Below are 22,521 nucleotides of genomic sequence, written 5' to 3'. Positions count from 1 at the left end.
GCTGAATTTCGCCTTCGTCGAAATTCTAAAGGCCCGTGCGCTGTGCGATGTCAGTGCACGTTAAAGAACACCAGGTGGTCGAAATTTCCCGAGCCCTTCACTACGGCGTCCCTCACAGCCTGAGTTGCTTTCGGGCGTTAAACCCAATAAACCAACCTGTTTATTACAAACTTAAGAATCTCAGGCAATGCCTCTAACTAAGCCCATCTTTTTTTTAAATTGATTTCAGGTGTGGATAGCCAGACTAACTAAAGTGCATGTATGTACGTATCTGAACCTGCGCACAGCGTGTATACGGCGTCCACTTATTTCAAGTTCTTATTGGCGCAGAAGTGACATTATAGCGGTCCAACGTAACTATTCATACCTTATAGCAGTGCGGCAGCTCCGTTCCGAAAAACTTCTGCGGTTTAGCTGCTGGTGGCGCTGAAATAATAAAGGAAACGGAATAAAACACTTGCCATGCACTCATGAGAAACCAGAACTCTTGTATTTGACGCTTCGCTGAGTGAGACGTCATTACTGGATAGAGCGAAAAATACTCTGCGGGTACCTTCCGAGCAACCAAAAAAAAACTCGCCGTAATGGTCATTTATATATAAGGAACCACCGGAACTTATTCAGAACACCTCACTGTCATTGCAACCATAGTGAAATTTTTTTCTGACACCATGTAGCGTGCAACTTACGGTGAAGACGATGGAAGCTCGCTTAGGATAAAAAGCCTTAACACTGAATGGCAGTTCCCCAACCCAGTGTTGCGCCCAGCAATATAGTTTCATCTAAAAGTCAGAAACCGAATTCGACCAACGTGAATCGCAAAAGCGAACAGTGGTACTCACAACTGGCGGAGGCGACCGCCATGAGAGCGACTAACACAAAAATCGGACGCATTATTGAAGTATATCTATGGATGATGTTTTCGAGACAGAACTCCGTTGCGCATCAAGCAAAGCTCTGGAAGGCTCGTCTGCGGTGTCTGTCCTTTTTAATGGGCCCAGACTGAATCTGACAGGAAAAAAATACCGCAGATGTCTCTCTTTTGGAGGCCTTTCCGCAGTGGATTGGGGAGCTTTCCGTAGCTCGCGCAGGTCACAGAAACGGATATCAGAAATTAATTGAAAAAAAAACTGAGCAAGAGCACAAAGCTGTCATTTCTGGCAGCGGCTACACGGATCACTTCATTTGATGTACAATACTCTCTGCTGCTTCCGCGTGGTAATAGAATAAGAGAAAAACATTTTCCCGGCCCACGGACTTATTCAGAGATTGAAGGACTATTAGTGCGCGACAAGAGGCCTTGCAGATACTAAACTGGACTGGAACCTTACGACCTTGCTGGAATCACGAAAAAGTGCCGCCATGGCTGTAGCTGTGCCCCTGGACGTGTATTGCCAGAATTGCAAACTTTATCCTGTTTGTTACACTGTAGATGAGAACACTGGACGCCATTTTCAGCCCTTTATTTTTGGCGTGCTCAGTTGCCACTATTCCAATCACATTGTTGGACACTGCGTGCAGACAATGCACGCATCACAAGGATATGAGCAAAACTCTCGCCGAACATAAACAAAGTTTGTTAAGGCAATCGAAAAGCAAGGCAGAATAGTGTTCGTTTGTACGTCACCTGAATAGTTCTCGCGAAATATTAGCGTAACATGCGACGCCAGTTATACGAAAAGGGGAACACTGTTTTAATTGCAATTAGCATCATGTGGAACAGTGTCCTCTGAATGACGGTGTTATTTTTTTTTAAAGTACTGAGGAAGAGCGAGAATACCGTGTTCACGAGCCACCGAGCGGGCCTGCTACTGAGATTTAATGTGTAGTCCGGCGCTTCGCCAAGCGCATCTTTAAGTACCATTTTGTATCGCTAATTTGAATGTGTGCGTCTTCGGACCATGACTACCGACTAATCAGCACAGCTCTTTGTGATGTCGCCACAAAAATGTGCTCCTCACAGCTGTATGATTCATGATGGCTGAACATTGAAAAACAAACTGTTTTTTTTAGTCTCTGCAGCGTTATCTGCTACACTGGGACGTTAAGCCAGCGTAAAAGGGTCAAGCTACAGCATGTTATATTCACTTCTAAAGCTTAGGTAAGCCTTAACGAAGCACGTAGAAGATTGTCTGAATCAAAATGTTTTTTTTTATTTCTAACTTATAGATCCGAAAGACGATTGCAGATGTATTCAAGCGCCGTGTATTGAAGCATATTTGTCTTTTCGTGTACTAGGGTTGAAATGACAGCAATATCCTTTTTAACCTTCAACAGTTTAATCTTTTGGACTGCTGCCTTAAATTCTTTGAACAGGCTAATATTTGATAACAAAACTGCACTTATTACCATTCACCTATATAGAGACGCCCTTCTTGGGTGCCTGTAAAGGCAAGGGTACGTGGCTTTGGTTCCAAAGTGAGAGTGAGAGTTATTATGGATGTTCTGCGTTCTGTTGGAGTTCCGCAGTGCCAACTAATAATTCCTTCTCTCCAGAAAACGTCTGATTTCAGCTCACTGCTCTCGCCTTCGCGGGTCTTGTACTGTCGTGATTATTCGCTCTTGAAATCAAAATTACTTATGCATTAGATGCAAAAGGATATTACAATTGTAATGATTTGTGTAAGTTCTTAATATCCTGGTAAAAGAGTTATGTTTGCTCTGTAGGAGTATATTTTGATGCAATGAATAACTTTTCTGCGGCAAGAACTTGCTCAGGGCGTAACTTTTTGCGTTTCGTTCCTTTGTGATTTTTTTGGTGATTTCGACGGTTACTTTTGCTGCTGTAGAATTTTTTAAGCAATGAACGGAAAAAGAGGCTAAAGGTACGTAACTAAGGCTGTTCAAAATACACTTTTCTGAGGCAACAACACTGAGATGAAGCACCACCAGCTTTCCATGCAGTTAAGAGTAGCTCATCCCACGACCTTGCCTTTTGAAGGGAAAAAGGCTTAGACGAGATTTAGCTTATCTTCACCAGGCCACCCGAAACCGACCGCCCAAATTGCCGACAAGAATATTGTTAGCACAAGCGTAATAAACTATCCAAAGTATGCTATCAAAATTTAGAACACTTTGGCCTTCGTATTAAGCTCTACACTAGCTGTACGGCATGTGGGATATAGTGTGCCTTTTCCTGAGACAAAAGCCAGGAGGCCAGCTGAGAATCGGCTGTTCAGTGAAAAGGATTGGGCGCCAAGATTAGCCAGGCAATAGAACACCTGGTGTGGTCAGGTGATCACTGAAAAAGTGTGATTTCGTTAGATGAACAAAACTCTCCTAACGTGGGAGTAATGAATTAGCTATATACGTCGTTCCAGACCCACTTGATAAGGATGTCGTCACGAACTTTCTACATTAAACCGCAGAAGAAGGAAATTAATTACACAAAGCTGACTCTCCACTAGCCGAGTTCGTCTCTTTCGCCGCATTCATGGTATCACGGCCAAGAAGTTTTATCAAGGCATTCTTGAAAATGTTATGTTTTCTTAGGAATAAAAGAATTTTGGTGTTGGATGTATGCTGCAACAGAACAACGACCTGAAGCACTCTTGTAACCAGGTGGAAAATTGGTTGAATGAAATGGTGGACCTTAGGAAGATCCTTTGCTAGTCTAACATGATTGTTTTCATCAGGTTCGAATAGACATCGCTCGTCGTTCTGAGGGCATAAAAGCCAGCGGCGCCGAAATGATCAGCGGTTTGAAAAATGCGGAAAGAGACTAGACGATCACTGACAACTTTGTTGAGTTCATGCCTCTAATTTGTCCGGCTGTGATCGGGGAATAATGGCCCGCGGACAAAGTAGATACGGCAATTGTTTAATTCAAAAATGTACTCTTGAACTTGGTGCATTATTTTGTAGTAAAAAGTCGTATTTTCACCGCTGCCTACAGCAGCGCAAATAACAGTGCACTAACTTGTGACCTAATGTGGGCATATAGAATTAAACTGTTTGAGAAGACCAACATTGTTTTTTCACCAATCTTAAGAACAAATTTTGCTCTGGTAAGAAAAGGTTAGTTTGGAAAACGAAAATATAATTTTCTTGAGTAGCGTGGGCTGATAACGGCAATATTTATTAATTCAGAATTTTTTTCTTTAGTTTCAGAAAGGTTAGACAAAAGCTCGCTGGTAATGACGTATTGATGCTTGACCAAAGCAAAACATTACAAAGCTGCAATGCTTCTTTCTGCATTGGAAGGATTCTGCAATCTCGAAGTGAAAAATCTCCTTGCTTTCACTCTGTGCAATAACGTGCAGCATGACCTGCAATACTACGGGTTCGCTGTTATTTTCATAGCTAGCTCGAAAAAATATACTCCTGCCACCTATGAGCTTTTGTTGCCCGACAAAAGTATGACTAGAAAATAGCTAATATCTCTCCCGGAGAAACTATTTGAACGGCGTATTCGTGCAACAAACAGGGTACACGTTGTAGTGATCTAAAATATGTAATACGCATTCATTTTTGCTTCCAGTTATAACTCGACCTTCATGTTGTCGAAGTTACTACTCCGTAGCCATCGCCACTGCCTGTGCGTAGGCACAGCGTCTTGCGTATTCAATACAGAAGCGTCAAGTTTATAGAGCGGTTTTCAGTCCGCACTAAAGAGGCCAAGGTATGACAATATTGAACATTAGGTCACTCGGCAGATTTTTTCGTTCGACTGCTGCAGGTATTCATTAAAGCAAGAACCGTCAAAACGCTGGAAATCACTGACAGCGCCCATGAACCCTGAAAAACTGAGATGACAGAAATTCGAAAAAAAAGAAAAAAGCACTGCGCTGTACAAAATATTTACAAGGATCGCCTCCAGCAGCGCTCTAATAATTAGACAGGACGCTTAGCGAAAAACAAAGGGAATGAGCGACTGTCATATATAGAGGCCCATCATAACAACTTCTCCGGCAAAAACAGTTTTGAAAAATTTTTTATGGTCCTTGTTTTTTATTTGGCGTACTGGCATTCTAAATGCAAAAGCTTACCTTCTTGACGAGCATTTTTTGCCTTTACTTTCTATGATTCCTTTAAAAGTTGCTGTGAATTTTTTATTATGCAGTGGGTTCTAGTGGCGTGCTGTAATAAATGATTGCGAATGGGGAGCATTGTTCAGTTTGAGGAACAAACTATGCGTATACTTCGCTTGTACGCCCGTTTAGATGCATATGCAAGGAAGCAAAAATAGATACTCAATAGTACCTGAGAACAACGACCACATGCCCATTTCTTATCTGAGCAGTATACCTCCTTGCTGCTGTACCCAACTCTGATGAACACTGCACTCCGATAATTGAACTCTCTGATTACATGATACTGAAACGAATAATCCCTGGGAAAACGATGACGTACAGGAAGTGCCTGGGTGGTGGGCGCGCTTTGTTAGGTGCTCCCTATGATTTGTGCTCTGTGCTCTGGTCGCCCTTGCATCTGGCTAGCCTTCCCGTAACGCAACATTCTTGAAGAAGGCGCTTGGTGAACATCTCCACATCATGAAGCTCCGAAGCGGTCGTCAGGCCGGTGCTACTACAACCGTCACCATGGCTCAACCCGGCGAGTCGCAGACCATCAGTTCCGCTCCTTTCGTGGTCATGGCTACTCCCAATGGCTCCGGTACCTTTTATGGCACCGACGGCGGAGATGTCGACGACTGGTTGAACCTTTTTAAGCGAGTAAGCACCTATAACCGCTGGGACCACACATTAATGCTCGCGAATGTCATTTTCTCAGTGACACGACAAGGGTGTGGTATGAGACCAAAGCAGAACAACTCACAAGCTGGGGTGTGTGGAAAGAGAAATTGTGAACGCTGTTTGCAAGAGCTGACGATAAGTAGCTCACTGCCGAAAAACAGGTTGCTTCTCGTGCTCAGTCGTCGGCGGAAAGTTATGGGCCTATATAGATTACGTACTGGCTATTTGACACAAAGTCGACACCACCAGAGAGTCCGACAAGGTAGGCCACGTGCTGAAAGGCATCGCAAACGATGCTTTTCTGCTCGTCTGTAAAGGCTGAACAACTTTTGACACCATCAACAAGGAGTGCGCTGATTGAGCAGGTGAAAGGTGTCGCATCCCTCAACTGTTTTCCCGACTTCCGAACACAGCCGCCACATCTTCTTGTAAGGAGCCGCAACTTTTATTCCGAGTGCCCTCGGACGCTCCCGCCATTACCGACACAGTAACAAGAATCGTTCAATGTGAACTGGGCGCCTTAGCACCTGTGGTAACGTCATCGATCACTCCTCATAACAGCTTCCAGCCGTGTCGCTTAATCAGCTCGTCGTGCGGCAAGAACGCGCCCATCTGAACCTCCCTCCGGCGGTGTGCGTCATCGGAAGCTCGGTCACACAGCAGCGACCTCCCGCCCTTTTCTGTTCCACATATTACTCACCACGGGGTTGCCGCAATCCTAATGAGTGGCGCATGGCAGACGACCGCCTAATTTGCCTCCAATGCTCTCGCATCCTTCAAACTGTTCGCCACTGCCTCATCCCAGAGACTTCACCCCCGTGCGACGCCTCCCGCCCTACTACCTTAAAAACTCTTCTGTCCATTTCTCGCCTCGAGGACACTCCGAGATGTCTGCAGCCGCCGTTCAACCTCCACGACTATAACACCGCTGGTGAACTCGCACTGTAAGACTTGGCCATGGTGGCGGCAAGAAGGTCACCAGCACATTGAGCACTTCCGCCGGGAATGTGATTTGTTCCTGCAATTCGTCATCAATATGCCGGAAGGGATGCCACAGCTTGCCGGCGTTTGTGACGACACACTCCTCCGCTATTTGACCGAAGCATAGGTAATCCTCGCTGTGGGGATTATGGCAGTGCTGATGAACGCGCCCGGCGGGTTGCATCGAAGCCATAAGGTGGTGAGCCAGGAATGAAGACGAAGCTGTGTAGGCCTCGCACGCTCTGCTGATGCTGAACGCCGCCAACATAGACCCCGATCCTTTTAGGAATTGACAAACACTCTAACCGCGAGTGTTTTCGCTCCTCTCCGTAGACGCCTATCAAATTTTCCCCTGAATCGATGTCACTTTACCACTTAGCGGTAAATACAGTTCCCGTAGACCTTCAATCCATTGACGGTCCTTCGGAATACAGGGGGATCCGAGACGGCAAGAAAGCCATCGCTATGGTTTGCCGCTTAGTCAGCGGGGCCGTATGTGATTGGAAGGCATGACTGTGGCGGTGTTTTATCGGCCTTTATCGCCACCTGCTTCTGAGTGGTGGTCTTTAGAATCATTGCATCGTTACTCGGCAATTCCATTTAGCTGCAAGCGCTCCGCGATGCCAACCCCTAGAAGGCACATAGCAGAGAAACCACGAGAAGCGAGTGCTCCTGAAACAATTTTTTCTTTGAGACGAATACTTCGCGATTTTCGATAACTAATGTTAGGATCAAATTGAATATGAAATATTTTAATATTTGGAGTGCCGGAATACTTTACTATTCAACTTACTACTCCAAATTATCGAATATTTTCACTACCAGACCGAATAAATCTTTACGAAGAGAGCAATTACTCATTTTCATCCGGCCAAGCGCAGCCGTACGGCTCCAAAAGAAAGTTATATAGCTTCACTATACACTTCCAGTTATTGGCAAGTTTGCATTCGCCCTACCATATCGGAACCGTCGCGGTGAGAGCAGTTGATAGAGCGGTTGCCCGGCGAGGCGGTGGTCGTGGGTGCACGACGAATTAACGCTACAGCGTTAAAGCCCTACTGTCTATAAAATTCGCCATCGGCGTTGTTGACGCTGTGAGCGAAAAAGGGTGGTGTTCCCACCGGAGAAGCCACCTAGGTGGTCCACCAAGGTCACGTGACCGTGGTGGAGCACCAAGGGTTGTGATCAAACTGACCGCCATTATTGAGCGCGACAGGTTGCTCGCGAAGTGCAATCTCTTTCGCTTAAGCTAAACCGATGGTAGCCACTTCCGTCGCAGGGCAGTGGAGCATCCATTAAGGAACTTCAACACCACTGCGGAATGAGTGCTCTGATAACTTCCAGGAAAGTATGAATCCAAAGTTGAGAATGACCAGATTCGCATATAAAGGCATTAACACATTCATGCTATTGCGTCATATCTTTAAGGCGGAGTTTATGTTTCCCTCCATTTTTTTCTTTTCATCACGAAATTTCTGTGGAATCTCTTTGAATTGCGGCCTTATGGAAGCGCTTGCCCAGATGAAAATTGGTATTTACTCCATTATTTGAAATCAGCTCCACCTTGCGGATTCCCAGAAACCTTCAGGTGTTCTCCGTGTACCACTGAGGGTATAAAAGGAAAGTAGTACTAGTACTTGCCTCTCTCATGAGTAGGCTACCCCATGCAGCGTTTATATTCGGCTGGCGCGTGCAAAAAGAAATCCTCCCCTCCGCCCCCCCCCCCCCCCCCGCTCTCAAAGAAAGCAACATACCTGTTTTGACGCAAACCAAGTGTGTGCAAGGTATACATGTTTCAGCTTTGTTCTGCGAATGCTGGGATATGTTCTACCAAGCCTTTTAATGACGATGAGATGTTTCTGGCTGAACAATAATTTTTATTATTCCATCTTATTCTTCGGTAACGTCAGATCACGACGAAGCTACTGTTGTGCCGTAGACAGTCGCAGCAGGCGCTGCTTGTGAAGCCGCAGTTGAAGCACTTTCTGCCGAGGCCGTGCTTTGTGCCTCGTTTTCAGTGGTGGACATTTGATCAGAAAGCGGATCACCTTCGGTGGTTGATGAAGTGCTCTCAATATCTGACTCAGAAGTGGTCTCCGGCTCTTCATCATCTCCGGGGAAGTCGTTGCTCACTGACCAGCAGATCGTGAGAAACAGGTACTGCAAAAGAGTAAGTAGACAATAAAATTGAGAAAAGTTCATGTGTCCAGCCAGAATCGTAATCTGCGACTATTTCTCCTTTCTGAGCGGGTCACGTTTTACCGCTCCTTAAACCATCGCTCAGAAGACCCGATCTTGTCTCAGTGCCTATGAACGATTTCCAAGACTTCCCGTTGCCAAGCACTAGTTGGGTTCACATAAAGTGCCGCATTCAAGTGTACTTTATAGCTGATTAAACAAGAAAGTTGGGCTAGTTGGTGCTGGAACACTGGTTGCGACATGTTAGCTAACGCGAATAAAACAGCGGACATAGACAAACAGATCGGACACACACAAGACATACACTGAACTTTGATACACATTCAAGAAAATATTATCAATTCGCCAAACCACGCCTGGGCTTTCGCAAGAAACTCAACTTGTTAAAGATTTCCTTTGATACCAGAATAACAAGCACTCACATAAATCACAGCAAGGTGACATGCGTCTTTTTTGCTGCGTATGATATGCCTTTCCAGTGAGGACATTTGAGGGGGTGCATGCGCACTTGTCTCCCGCTTGCCAAGATCCTTTAGCACTCGAGTGCGGTGAAAAATAGGGGTGCACTATTCGTCTTTTTTACCTTTTTTGAAGATTTTGCACTTGCGGCAATGGCCAGCAGCCAAATGACGTGCGGCCATCAGAGCAGAGAATATTTCCCTGTACTTCCTCAGACTTTCATTGAGGAGTCTAGCCTACAAAATCTTGGCTCAAGAAAGTGGAAAAAGGTAAGCTACTCCAACGCTGCAGTTTGCAAACTGTGTGGTGTGCCTAATCCAGCAGGTTTCATTTTCGCCGGTGCTATTAACCATGCGGGACATCCTTGACATCTTCAGAGGTGCCTAAAAAGCGATCCGAACGCCGTACTTTCCCGCCACTTTCTCCAGGTGATGGTACAAATTCTGCATGTAGGGCACAACGACGGGAGGTCCCTGGGAAGTGTAACTACTACAGCCTGTTGTTTCGCGCCCATTCCTGACCTCTTTAATCAGGCTCTCAGTGACGGGCTTGAGCGGGCTGTCTGAGAATCCAGCGCCACCCAAGCGCGGAACTTGCTGCTGAACTCTCAAGTTCACCTTGTGTACACCAGAATTCTGAAGCGCTGGTCTCAAACTTATATCTAATAATTGTTATTTTAAATAATGCCTAATAATAAATAATAACCAGGTAATAAATAACATAAATAACAACAAATAACTGTAATATTTATAATAACAATATAAGTTACAACTGATTCAAACTATGTTTGTAAAACGTGGTGATCCATCTTGCTCTTTCGCTTAGCACGCTCAATACTGCAGTGCTGTGCAGATCATCCTATCACTTGTGCTGCTACTCCAGTGAAACTAAATAACAAAAAAAAATAGGCAGGCTTGACATCTTTGCCATGCGCTGTCAAGTCTAATGTCTATATTAAATAATAATCTAGTAAGCTATGGCATGCGATTTCTGCTGAGAAATGAATAACCCTTCATTCTCAGCGCATAGAAATGTAAAGGGACATTTTTTTGCCGATCCTGATGGCGATGTTTGCACTTCGTTCAGCCTTGAAAGTGTATTTCCGTATTTTGAACATGTCTCTAAAGCAAACAATAATGTGGCATCTACTGTGTTGTACAGTGGGATTTTTAAACACGACTGCATATGCACGCTTCATCAGGCACACAATCCTCTAATTTTATTTTTGTAGGTATTTATTTGTACCTGCAGTTCCAATTTCGCAATATTTTTTTCCAAGGGAGGGGGTACAGCATCACAATCATTTGCCAAACAAACCAGGCATAAACACGACCGCAGTGCACTTGTTAAGTGGATGATAATCAAATGGAACAAAACATCGAGAGCGGTGCATATCGCGCATAAAAAAGCGTCAACAGCAATAACAAAAACATACTGTGCAAAGAGCACAACTCTGATACCGTTCTACACAGTGGATCAGTGGTTACGGCGCTCGGTTGTTGACCCGAGAGACGCGGATTCGATCCCGGCCGCGGCGGCTGAATTTCGATCAAGGCGAAATTCTAGAGGTTTATGTACTGTGCGATGTCAGTGCACGTTAAAGAACCCCAGGTGGTCAAAATTTCCGGAGCCCTTCACTACGGCGTCCCTCATAGCCTGAGTTGCTTTAGGACGTTAAACGCCAATAAACCAATAAACCAAACAGTTACCTGCATACACTGAAATAGTTCGCTGATAAGTTGTCAACATACAGATTATATGAGAGGACTCCGGATTAAATCCAGCCAGCGGGATTCTTTAACGTATCTTACACTATCAATCATAAGACAGTTATTTTGTACAAATTTTATCATAATGCGGCCGCAATGACTCCGGCTCAATCCGCCGACTTTTGGCTCACCAGACGAAAGGAATACGCTCCAAGCCTCCGCAGGCGATTGCTACACAAAACAGTCTAAATTAAAAATGCACCAACACATCTTGCACACCACTTCGGCTATTTGCTATTTGTTTTGTTGCACTTTTTATGATTTGCTTTTCTGCAAATCCAACGAGAAAGAAATCTCATGTAACATGTGCAACTTTTCTTTCACTTCATCTTATTTTCTTAAAGCCCCTGAAAGGGTATTTCATGCTGGGACTTTGCATAGCATTTAAAACGTATTATATCTAGATAGGGATGATTCTTTATATTCTGAACAAGGAATGCAACGTTACCTCACGGCATCTGAAACGAATCCGCTTCGCGGAGAAATTTGGTCGCGCTGAAAAACAAAAAAAAAACAATCTATCACTGTTTATTCATATAAGCAGAAGGGAAGCATCAGTATAAAAAAAATTACCGCCACTAACGCTTTCAAGCATGCCTGGCTCAGTCGAATGCAAATAAGTTACATTTCAGTCGCTGCAGTCCCGAATATTTCTGCAGGCATTTGGAGCTTCATTTAAACTGGATGGCCTTCACAAGGCGCGTTAGTTAACGTCTTCGACAAAAATAATGAAGCAAAGGGCTCTGTTTCCTATCCGTGAAGTGGAGCACTTGTGGCTTATCTTAAGATCTAAATCAGTATAACGTAAGAAGAAACCTTGCTCTCACCATCTGAGATCTTTTCTTCATTATGAGTTCCATAAGCGCTCCACTGTATGGCTGAGAAGCAAACCCTGTTTACGTGTTACTTTTAGCAAAGACGGCATCTCAACGACTTCTACGCAGTCAAGTTCCCAAGACTGCACTGAAATGAAATGAGACGCCTTCCGAGCTTTCTGTGCGGGTCTCCTTTCGATGCGCATTTCCTTTACTCTCACTTTCCTTGTAAAATTACGGCATTCTGAGTATATGTTGCAGCATAAATTGCGCATAGATAATTTGGCCTAAGTTGGAAAACTGAACAAAGTGCTTACCTGCGGCGAGAACAGCCATCGATAAGAAAAAAATGAGGACAGCGGGGCGCATTCTTGGTTGTCGCTTGAGGCAACGCTGGAGAGAACAGTGAAGTGGTAGCCAAGCTGGTAAAGACACCGTCGGTTAGTATTTCCCTAATTTTATTTCGAGCCGCTACCTGTATCGCCACAGCAACGGAATGCAGGTGTTTGCGCCTACTGAAGTCATATTTCAGACGTGTCATCTCCATTGCTCCGCTTCGGTGTCAGCAAGAAACACGTGAAGCATGTGGGCAGATTCAAAAAGAATAGCGTGTGCAACAAAGCGGTACGCGAAGCAACATGCAAGTGTGGTAGCTTGGAGAACAGCGCAATAGCTTTTGCACGCGGTGGTGTAACCGGAACTGCTTGTAAAAGCAGCGTGGCTGTAGATACGGCCACCAGGAGAGAGGGAGGATAACCATCAAGGAAATTAATCTTTTTGTTTCCGAGAGGACCGCGTACTCTCTGACGCAAGTGTTGGCGATGTGTTTCTCAGATTTCGGGATCCTGAAGCCTATATCCGCTTAACAAGTCTATGTAAGTGCAAAGTGTTCTGGCAGGAATTTACAAGGTGCGATTGTTGTTCTGTACAACGTGCACCCACTGCGGTAATGCATCTGGATTTCAAAACTAATCCGAAGGACACTTAAGCTCTGCTTTAACGTGATGGCATTAGGGGTGCTTCCCATATATGGAGAAGGTCATTTCCTACTTGATAATTATTGATCTGTGACCGTGTACTGTGTACTGTGCGTGTACTGTATTGACCGTGTATTGACCGTGTACTGTGCGATGTCAGCGCACGTTAAAAAACCCCAGGTGGTCGAAATTTCCGGAGCCCTCCACTACGGCGTCTCTCATAGCCTTAGTCGCTTTGGGACGTTAAACCCCATAAAACCAACCAATTATTGATCTCTGGGAGCCTTATATCCCTCTTGGTGCAATGCCGCAGCGGTTAAGCGTTGCATTACTGCCCTACGATGGAAGGCGTTTTCAGCGGTGGGCCCTGTGCGGAACAGCTTGCTCTTCCCGAACGACCAGTTATTTATTTAACTGCCACCTCCACCTGTCCCGATGGGCAGTTTGCTCACTATCCTGTGGACAGGTTGTGATGACATCGCAAGGTCACAAGTCCCCTATGTAGCCCACCTCCCTCCTAGGCTGCTCTCTGGGGACCACCTGCCAGAGCCATGCCCGTAATTTTTCGCTCATAACGCCGACACCCGATTTTCTGGAGAACGGGCTTTCAATGTTATTGCGTTAATACGGCGTTTCCAGAACGCCCCTGTGTTTCCATTGTAGGTTTTAACTAATCATTGAACTGGTCTATTGAGTATATATACGTTATGGTCACCGTCAGCATGCGCACTTTCCGTTTTATAAATTTCTTGTAGTCGTTTGGAGGAGAAAGGGGTGGGGGAGTTTCGCTTTTACTGAGGTAATAATTTGCGTTCAATAGCCGCGTGCCCTATGTCTAAAGACCCTGAGGCACATTGCTTGCGTTATTTGCCGTTTAACGCTCGCTTCCACCAGCAGCAGTAACCGCCCAGTTTCGGTAGTATTCCGCATAGTAATGACATTAAGAAACGCCTCGCATCATTCTTGAAAAATTATGCGCTCACTTAACGTTTCCTCTAATTTCTTTTTTGAAATGACCCGGAAACCTCTGCAACGCAAGTGTTCACAACCTACTACATTTCGAGGCCTCGTGTATCCTTTTACGTGTGGCCGTGAAGAATAAACACGGCGACTAAAGCTTATGTGCGCTCTAGGGCCATATTCTACAGGTATCCATTTGTGCATGTTTCATTTCGGATTAACTTGGTTCTCTCGCATTGGTTACTGTAGCTTGGTGATGTAGCTGCGGCTTTCCATTGTCTGAGAGGACCGACCACACGATGAGCTTATTGGCGACTGGACCTGTCGCTTCGCTGCATATCACACCAAATTTTAATCTGTGCGTGCTGTGTGTGGCGAAGGCTATCATGCACGGGAGCCCGCTACCTTGTGATTGAGGTAAATCGTTGTTGGCTGTTTTGATCTGATGCTGCAGTCTCGTTGACAAAAATCCAGCTGGAAAAAAATGGATATATATTCCGAATGTATTCTTATTGAATACGGCCCCTGGGCACGCATGTTTTGCACGTAGCGACCAATTTCAAACCTTTTTGCGTGACGCATACCGGATGTGTATACTATGCACCTTGGTCTGATAACTGAATTTTTTTAAGGCCATCGTTACACTATGTGCGATAGTAAACCCGGCAGTGTGTTTACTGGAGTCAATTTTATGTGAATTGAAATTTACCTGCATAAACGCGTCTCATTTCCATGTAGCACTACTGGACCGATGCCAACGCCCACAAAAGAAGGAATATGATGACGCCTTTGACACCTGTGACGAGTTTTATCAGGGCTAATCTCATCCCCGGAAAGAAAATGTGCGACGAGTTTGCGAAAATGTGGCGGAGTCTGGTTTTGTGGTTTTGTGGCTCGTCCCGACTGGATGCGGCAGCAGTATATACGTGGATAGCGGCAAGGCGTATGGACCAAAAAGGGGCGATCGAACGCCATCCTATATTCATCATCGTCATCAGCCTGACTACTACCACTGCAGGACAAAGGCCTCTCCCACGTCTCTCCAATGAACCCATTCCTTTTCCAGTTGCAGCCCCCCTAACCCCTCCAACTTCTTCATCTCAACCACCCACCTTTATGCCGCCGACTGCTACGCTTCCCTTCTCTTGGAGTCCACTCTGTTACTCTTAAGTGGCAGCGGTCATCTGTGCCTTCGCATCATATATACCTCGTCCAAGCCCATTTGTTCCTCTTCATTTAGACCAGTATCCCATTCACCCACGTTTGTTCCCTCTTCCACAACGCCCGCTTCCGATCTCTTAACGGTACACTTATCATCTCCCGGTTCCGCGCAATTCTCCACCAGGTTAAAAAAAAAGAAACTCCAGGAGTCGATTCAATAGCATAACCAGGCCTGGGGTGTGGCCTGATCTCGGAGACCAGAAGCGACAACGCACTCCCTGATCAGAACAGGATTTGGCCACCCTGGAGCAGTACATGGCCGTTTGTGGAGCGTGCAAGTGACATCGCCGATTTGGGAGGAGCTGCAAAATCCGACTTCTCATATCAGATGGGAGGCTGAGGGGAATCAAACCCTCTAGCACCCTTCCATTCCGAGTCGTACATGCACCCCTAGTCCACGCAGGCACAGTCGTATGGCTTGGTTAAGCGACGCTTTATGTAAGCGCTAAACCACTAAATCTATCGCGTCATACACTTATGGCGGAGGTAACTTTCTCCTCTAGTTTTGTCCTATCGATCCAGTCACCGTAATACGGATGCTGCGGGGATGGGCATCAAAAAGCTACTCGGATGCGGCGTTCGTTATCGATCGTCTTTCCTTCCTTCCAGTAAGCCACACGCTGCCATGCTTGGATGCATCTATTGAAAAAATTCCCTGATCTGCCAAAGCTAAATTCGAGGGTCATGGGCTGTGATTCCACGAGCGGGATGTGGTTGTTTTTTCGTCTGCTTTGTAATCAATTACCTTTAAAAAATTGGAGGCTTATCAAGGTTAAGCCCAGTGGATGCGAAGCATGTGACGTCACATATCACGTCACATATCACGTGATGCAGCGATGGTGGCGTCGCCGCCGCGTCGCGCGCGACGGCGCGAACCGAAGCGTGGAGGCCTCCGCCGGGCGACGTCCAACGGCGCGATATGAGGTAGTGCACTGCACGTGCTCGGGCCGGGCCGAAAGCCCGAGCCCGGCCCGGCCCGCGGGCCGGGCCGGAACATGATTTGTTTTGCCGGGCCTGGGCCGGGCCCGGGCCTGAAGTTGCGGGCCCGGGCCGGGCTCGGGCTTAAAGCGTCGGACTCGAGCCGGGATTTGGTCCTTTTAGAAACGGCCGGTGTCCGACTATTCAGTCATTATTGCAGAGTAAAGTACACAACTGCGGCATTGGGGCAGCAACACGGATGAGCTATGGGTTATAGTACGCGCTGAGAAAGAACTAAGCTTTATTCATTGACTTATTTATTTCCCTATTTCCACGCCGTGGTGGCTTAGTGGTCAAGGCGCTTGCCGGGGAACCAGGGTTTGCTCCTAGCCTCGGCGGCCGCATTTTTATTTGGGCGGCAAGCATGACAGCCATGTACTTTGTAGTATCATTGCTCGTTGATGAAACCAGGTGGTCGAAATGGTCCGGAGCCTTCTGCTTCGGTGTCTCTCACAGCCTGACTGAACTTGGGCCCTTAATCCCCAAAAACAGTTTTCATTTTATAGCTATATTTTTCACATGTGAGAAAATTCACAAGCTAAAGCGCGTTTGGTTTTATTTTTGATCAGCTGATCGGAACGTCTCGTAAATGAAATAGCCGCAAAAGCTCGCGAGAGCTTCTAAATCTCATCTCATAACCACATCTATCCCTCCTTGCTTCTTCAGCCTGGTTGACATGACAAGTGTTTTGCCCTGGAAGTTATCACGTGGTTCGCCCATTATCTTCTGCTCCACAAGCAAGAGTAAAATTCAACCGGTCTTAATTGGCCATATATCGTTCGTCATCCCAAAACATAGCTATACACTATTAGAAATGCATTCGGGAAGGACATATTAGTTTAGGACTCTTATAGTCTTCAAAACACACACCGTGAAATACTCAAGCCTTTTAGCTTTTCGTTTGTGCTTAAATGCGACCAGTTCGGCTATGAGTTCAACCTGTGAGATCGCGTTCACTAAAAAAAATGTCATCCTACTGCTTGATAGGCATTTTTAATGTTTATACTTCGCGGGCGGCAAAATATAACTGATTAAAATAATGGGGGATACAGAATAGTCTACAGGGTCTGTCGTGAAAGTAATGAGACTAGTCGCGGTGTGGCGCGTGCTCGCGCTAAATCGGGAAACCGCTTTTGGGGGAAGGAGCGGGAACCTTCAGCTTCACAGTGCAAAGACCTCAGTTGGCTTCGAGCAGGTCAAGCGAGTGGACGTGCTCAAACGTGTACCCCTGTTTCGTCGCTGCGTCGAGGAAACCATGGAACAGCGCGACGCGGTGAAGCTTTGCAATAAACTGAATATATCACCGATCGAGACATTTGACAGCATGTGGTAATGATGCAATGTCCGGATCGCAAGGGTTCCAAGGGCACAAACATTTACAAATGGCCGTGAAGACGTTCAGGACCACACAGTCAACGTTACCGTCCATAACAGTCATCGACAGGCGCCTGGATCGCTGCTTGTTGTGAACGTCGTCACAACCGTTTTTAAATGCCTTGTGCCATTAGAACACACGACGTGGACATTGCATCGTTCCCACATGCTGTCTTGATCACGTTGATTGACTCGGTAGGTGACTTACCCAGTTTATTGCAAAGCTTCACCGCGTAGCGCTGTTCCAACGTTCGCTCCATGGATTCCTCGACGCAGCGACGAAATATGGGTACACGCTCGAAGATGTCCACTCGCTTCGCCTGCTCGCAGCCAACTAAGCTCGATCGCATTGTGAAGCTGAAGGACCCCGCTCCATCCCCCAAAAGCGGTTTCCCGATCTAGCGCGAGCACGCGCCACACCGCGACTAGTCTCATTACTTTCAGGACAGACCCTTTATTACGCGCATATGCAGCCCTTTTTATTTGGCTCTCGGAACTTCCGAGTTTATCTTTGCGCACCTACACGAGATCAGTGTCCAAAGGAGGGCCTGGCGAGCACTACTCTTAATCACTTCTTTCTGGGTCAAAAAGAACTAACTTCCTTGAAGCCAAACTGTGGTTTCACAACCTTTGTCGGCCAGTTTCTTATCGGTCTGGTAGCAGTCTACTTGCTCAGAGTGAGCAGTATTCCTCAAGCGTTACTGTGAAACGGGCCGGGCCGGGCCCGGGCTAGGCTTCACTCCGGAATTCACGGGCCGGGCCGGGCTCGCTAGAGCAATAATTTAGCGGGCCTGGGCCGGGCCCGGGCTTGAAGCCGCGGGCCCGGGCCGGGCTCGGGCTTCAGGTCTCGAGCCCGGGCCGGGCTTGGGCCTCAGATTGAGGCCCGTGCAGTGCTCTAATATGAGGCCCCATCTGCAGCCGGTGTGACGTCATCACGTGACGTCACATCATGTGATCTCACTTCAAGGTGAATGGTGGCCACCGCTGGGAGGCGACGGACGGCGCGATATGAGGCCCCATCTGCAGCCGGTGTGACGTCATCACGTGACGTCATGTGAAGTGACCTACTTGAAGGTCACTTGAAGGTCAATGGTGGCCACCGCCGGGAGGCGACCGACGGCGCGATATGAGGCCCGATCTGCAGCCGGTGTGACATCATCACGTGATGTCATGTCACGTGACCCCACTTCAGGGTCAGTGGTGGTCACCGCCGGGCATCGCGCGAAGGTCCGAAACCTACGTTAATATGCTTCGCATAAAACACTGATATCATCAAGCTCCCAATGATGAACACCACAACCTATTAAGAGAAGAAAACTCCATCCCCTACCCTCCTTGGTTTCTGTTAGCTTCCACCATGTATTTCGTAACCAAGTTCTCTTTTTCCTTCCCTTGTCTGCTCTGTCGCTAACGAGAGCCTTGATTTTGACAGTATTGATGTCGTAGGTAGCATAAGAAGGCTATCACACAGCTTCTGCTATCACCGTTCGATCACGTACCTGCGCGGCACTCGCGGCAAAAGAGGACGTACTACATCCGCAGGTATGGACGAGATCAGCGCTAATAAACACTCTGGAGGTTCAGTTACACTGCACGTAACTACCCCGAATTCAGAAGATTGCGCATCCGTCGCTGTAGCTAAGCTGGTAGAGCACCAGACATTAAATTCGGAGGTCATGGGTTCGGTTCGCGCTACGCGGCTTGTGGTTGTTTGTTCTTCTGCTTTTTAATGCATTATACTTAAAACTTTACTCTGTTAAGCTCCCATTGAGGAACACCACAAATTATGAACAAAAAACAATACATCCTTTATGCCCCTTGGATTCGGTGGCTTTTGGCTTCCGTGGGTCATGTGAAGAAATTATTTCTTGATAACACAGGTAGATTGCGGAATCAGCTGCCACTCATTTCAGCTCTTGACACGCGCTAAATGCAGCACATGATCCCGGGTCTTTTTTCTCTTGTAGGAAGCGAGAAAAAAAAACGAGCGGAAATACTAATATACATATTTCTGAAGGACCCGCAGCTAACAGAAAACGAAGAAATTCTCAGATTGAAGAGAAGGTCATGGATTGGCTCTAAAGACACTCGAGTAGCGTCGGCCGTGTGTCTGCTAATTGGCAGATATTGCCATAAGCATTGTAACCCATACACATTGCTTGTACACGCTGGAAAACGTAATCATAAAGCATAGGAAATGTGGCCGGTGGTTTAATTTTCTAAACACGAAATATTGCGCGAAAGCACGGCGTTTTGCAGATGGACATCATCGGAACGTTCCTCAAAGTACAATTGCGTTGCTAGCCCAGAGTGTCAGTTCTGCGTCTTTACTTTAATCATAACCAACGCTGCTTACAACGCTGTCAACGCAACCCCAAGGAACCCAATGAGCGGCGGTGGTGTATCGCTGCAGTGCCGTGTTTCTGCCACAACGCTGTTAACTCCAACGCATGCAGCGCACACCTCTGTGTCACTACGGCTATATAGCTCAAAGTACGATTCGGTCTCCACTGGCCCTGAGGGCCAGAGGGGACTGAAAGGAGAGTCAGGAGGGCGAGAGGGGACGCATAACTGACCCAGGACCAGTGCGCCTTTCGTTTCCCTTCGGGACCATATCAGCAGCTCCACGTTCGAAAGTGGATTTTTTATGTTAGGAGGCTAACAGTGCGTATGCACTTAAATTTGCCTTGCACTTAAGCTCCGACTTAAAGGTATGATGCGGTAGCGTTAATTGGCACATATATGGAGAATTGGTCATTCTCTGCATAAATTCAGTTTCCTTGGAGTCCTGGCGCAGTGGTGCAGCGGTTAAGCGATACGCCACTGCCCTGCGATGGCAAGCGCTGCCACCTGTGGGGCTTGTACAACCGAGGTACTCTTCCCGACTGACCTCCCGTAAGCAATTAATAATTTGACTGCTAGCTAGCACGGTGCGCAGTTTGCTCACAACTCTGGGGCAGGTTGCGATGAAGCGACAACGTTAAGTGATCAAGGTGGCCAACGTGCCAACTAGCATTTTCGCTGCAGATTTTTTTTCGCTGATTTTTCGCTCACTGTCAACGGCGCCGAGGACGACACCGGAGTTTCGCGACTTCAATGTTATCGCGTTAAAATAGTGGAATTTAAGGTTCAAACTAAAGTAGAAGTCTTGCTGGCACATTTAGCACCCTCGATTTGTGTGGAAAACACCAGTTCACCAGCTATGAAGCATTTCTGGGAATGATGATGATGGTGGTGAAACTACGGCAAGTGCCTGTATCTGTGATCCAGCTTCTAAATGTGCAACCAGAGTAAACTACTCTACTGCAGCAAGTGAATAGAGCTATTTAAGATTCCGGCTGCAGCCTCGGATAAAATAACTTGCGCGTTATATTAGCTTCTTCACTTTTACGGTTTTCTTCATTCACTCGATTATGTTTGTAGTTTCGGTTTCTATATGTTGTGCATCTTTATTATAGTATGGGGTCGTTATTATTCTTTCTGTGTAGTTTTCTATGCCCCGCACGAACACATTGTGTTTCACCCCAACAAGCGTAAGGTACACAAGCAGGTCCACTTGTTAGCCAAGCAGGAGAGATAACAATCCAGATAGAACGAAACGAAATCGATGGTGCCCACATTTCTTGTGTGACAAACATTCGGGAAAATCATGCTCATAACAATTTTGCTCGCAACTTACCATCTCCCTCGTTCGCTCGTTCTCGCAGAGATTGATTGAAACATTGTTCACACTATTAAGGCGTCTCTTTATTCAGACTCGCCTAAAATGCGCGTTATGACGGTTTATGGCTGTCATATTAAGACGCACATGCCGCTCATGTCCTCCCTAATTATGAGCTTTCCATCAGCCTCTGCCTGTTAAGGAAAAATTAACAAAGTCCTTAATGAGCAAAAAAGGACGAAGTCCGTCTGCGTTGGCAATAGAAAGCTTCGTATGGTTTAGTTTATGGGGTATAACGTCCCAAAGCGACTAAGGCTATGAGAGACGCCGTAGTGGAGGGCTCCGGAAATTTCGACCACCTGGGGTTCTATAACCTGCACTGACATCGCACAGTACACGGGCCTCTATAGAAAGCTGTATTATGCTATAACCTCATAGAGATTTGCCATAAACTGTCGTACAGTTATCATTGTAACTTATATGTCATACAATATTATGCAAATTGTATGACAATTGCACGACAAAGCCTGTGTGAGGTTATTGCATCATACAGCTATTTTCAGCAGGGTGAGCCCACACCTACGCGTGTAGAAGCAGGATTCACAGCGCTGCACGCTGCAGTGGGTACATGCGAACTAGTCATATAGACGGCCTCACAAAACAGCTGTCGCCTGCTAAGCTTTTCCAGGATCTAAGATGACATCATTTTGTTCTGCATGTCCTGGTTGCATTGCATGTGTGGGTTGATAAAACGCAGCATCAGTGACGCCGACAGCGAAAACTGCGGTCACAGAAAGTGAGGCACGAGTGAAACACTACTTGCTCAACATGTCGGCAATAAATCAAGTAACGAAACAAAATCGTAGTGAGACGCCCGCCGCGGCGACTAAGACTCTATGACGGTCGGCTCGAATAGCGAGCTTAAATGCGAAAACGCTTGTGTAATGCGCAGCTTTAGTTCACGTTATGGAACCTGAGACCATGGTGCTTTTAACAAATCCGGAGCTTATTACTAAAGCGTCTGTCGCAGTTTACACGTTCCTTCTACATGGAGAAGAACTCAACAGGACCATAGGCAACAATTCTCGACAAACGCATACTTGAACGAAAAAGAGCTTATGAACGAAATTTTTTCTGCTCTTTTACAATTACACTAGAACAATAGACATACTCACAGTTCTCCCGTCACAGGCTTGCATTTTTTTCTATTAACGTCTTTGCTATCGTCCAAACCATTCTCCATTAGTTTTATATGGCAGTCTTAACTGCTCGATGCGAGCGAGGCGACACTAGGGAAGATTTTTCTACGTATCAGAAGAATGTACCATTGTCTTCAAAATTTTCATATAAGTACCTTACAGTTTTCTAAAATTCAACAATTTTGTTCAAGAATGTTGTACAAGAGATGGCTGTAATGTCAACTTCGCTCTGTGC

General features: G+C 46.3%; 1 protein-coding gene across 1 annotated transcript; it reads right to left on the bottom strand.

Moving 5' to 3' along the window:
• Positions 1 to 8,574: 8,574 nt before the first annotated feature.
• On the bottom strand, positions 8,575 to 12,331 carry LOC149363100 (uncharacterized). Its single transcript, XM_089569882.1, has 3 exons — positions 12,234 to 12,331; positions 11,550 to 11,596; positions 8,575 to 8,834 (listed from the first exon to the last, which is right to left on the bottom strand). Exons 1-3 carry the CDS (start codon positions 12,283 to 12,285, stop codon positions 8,586 to 8,588), a joined length of 348 nt encoding a protein of 115 aa, XP_089426008.1. The 5' UTR covers positions 12,286 to 12,331; the 3' UTR covers positions 8,575 to 8,585.
• Between the last annotated feature and the right edge of the window lie 10,190 nt (positions 12,332 to 22,521).

This window comes from Amblyomma mixtum, chromosome 2 (genome assembly GCF_055824585.1).
Source record: "Amblyomma mixtum isolate Tamu chromosome 2, ASM5582458v1, whole genome shotgun sequence".
NCBI lineage: Eukaryota > Metazoa > Arthropoda > Arachnida > Ixodida > Ixodidae > Amblyomma > Amblyomma mixtum.
This window is presented reverse-complemented; position numbering and strand designations above follow the sequence as displayed.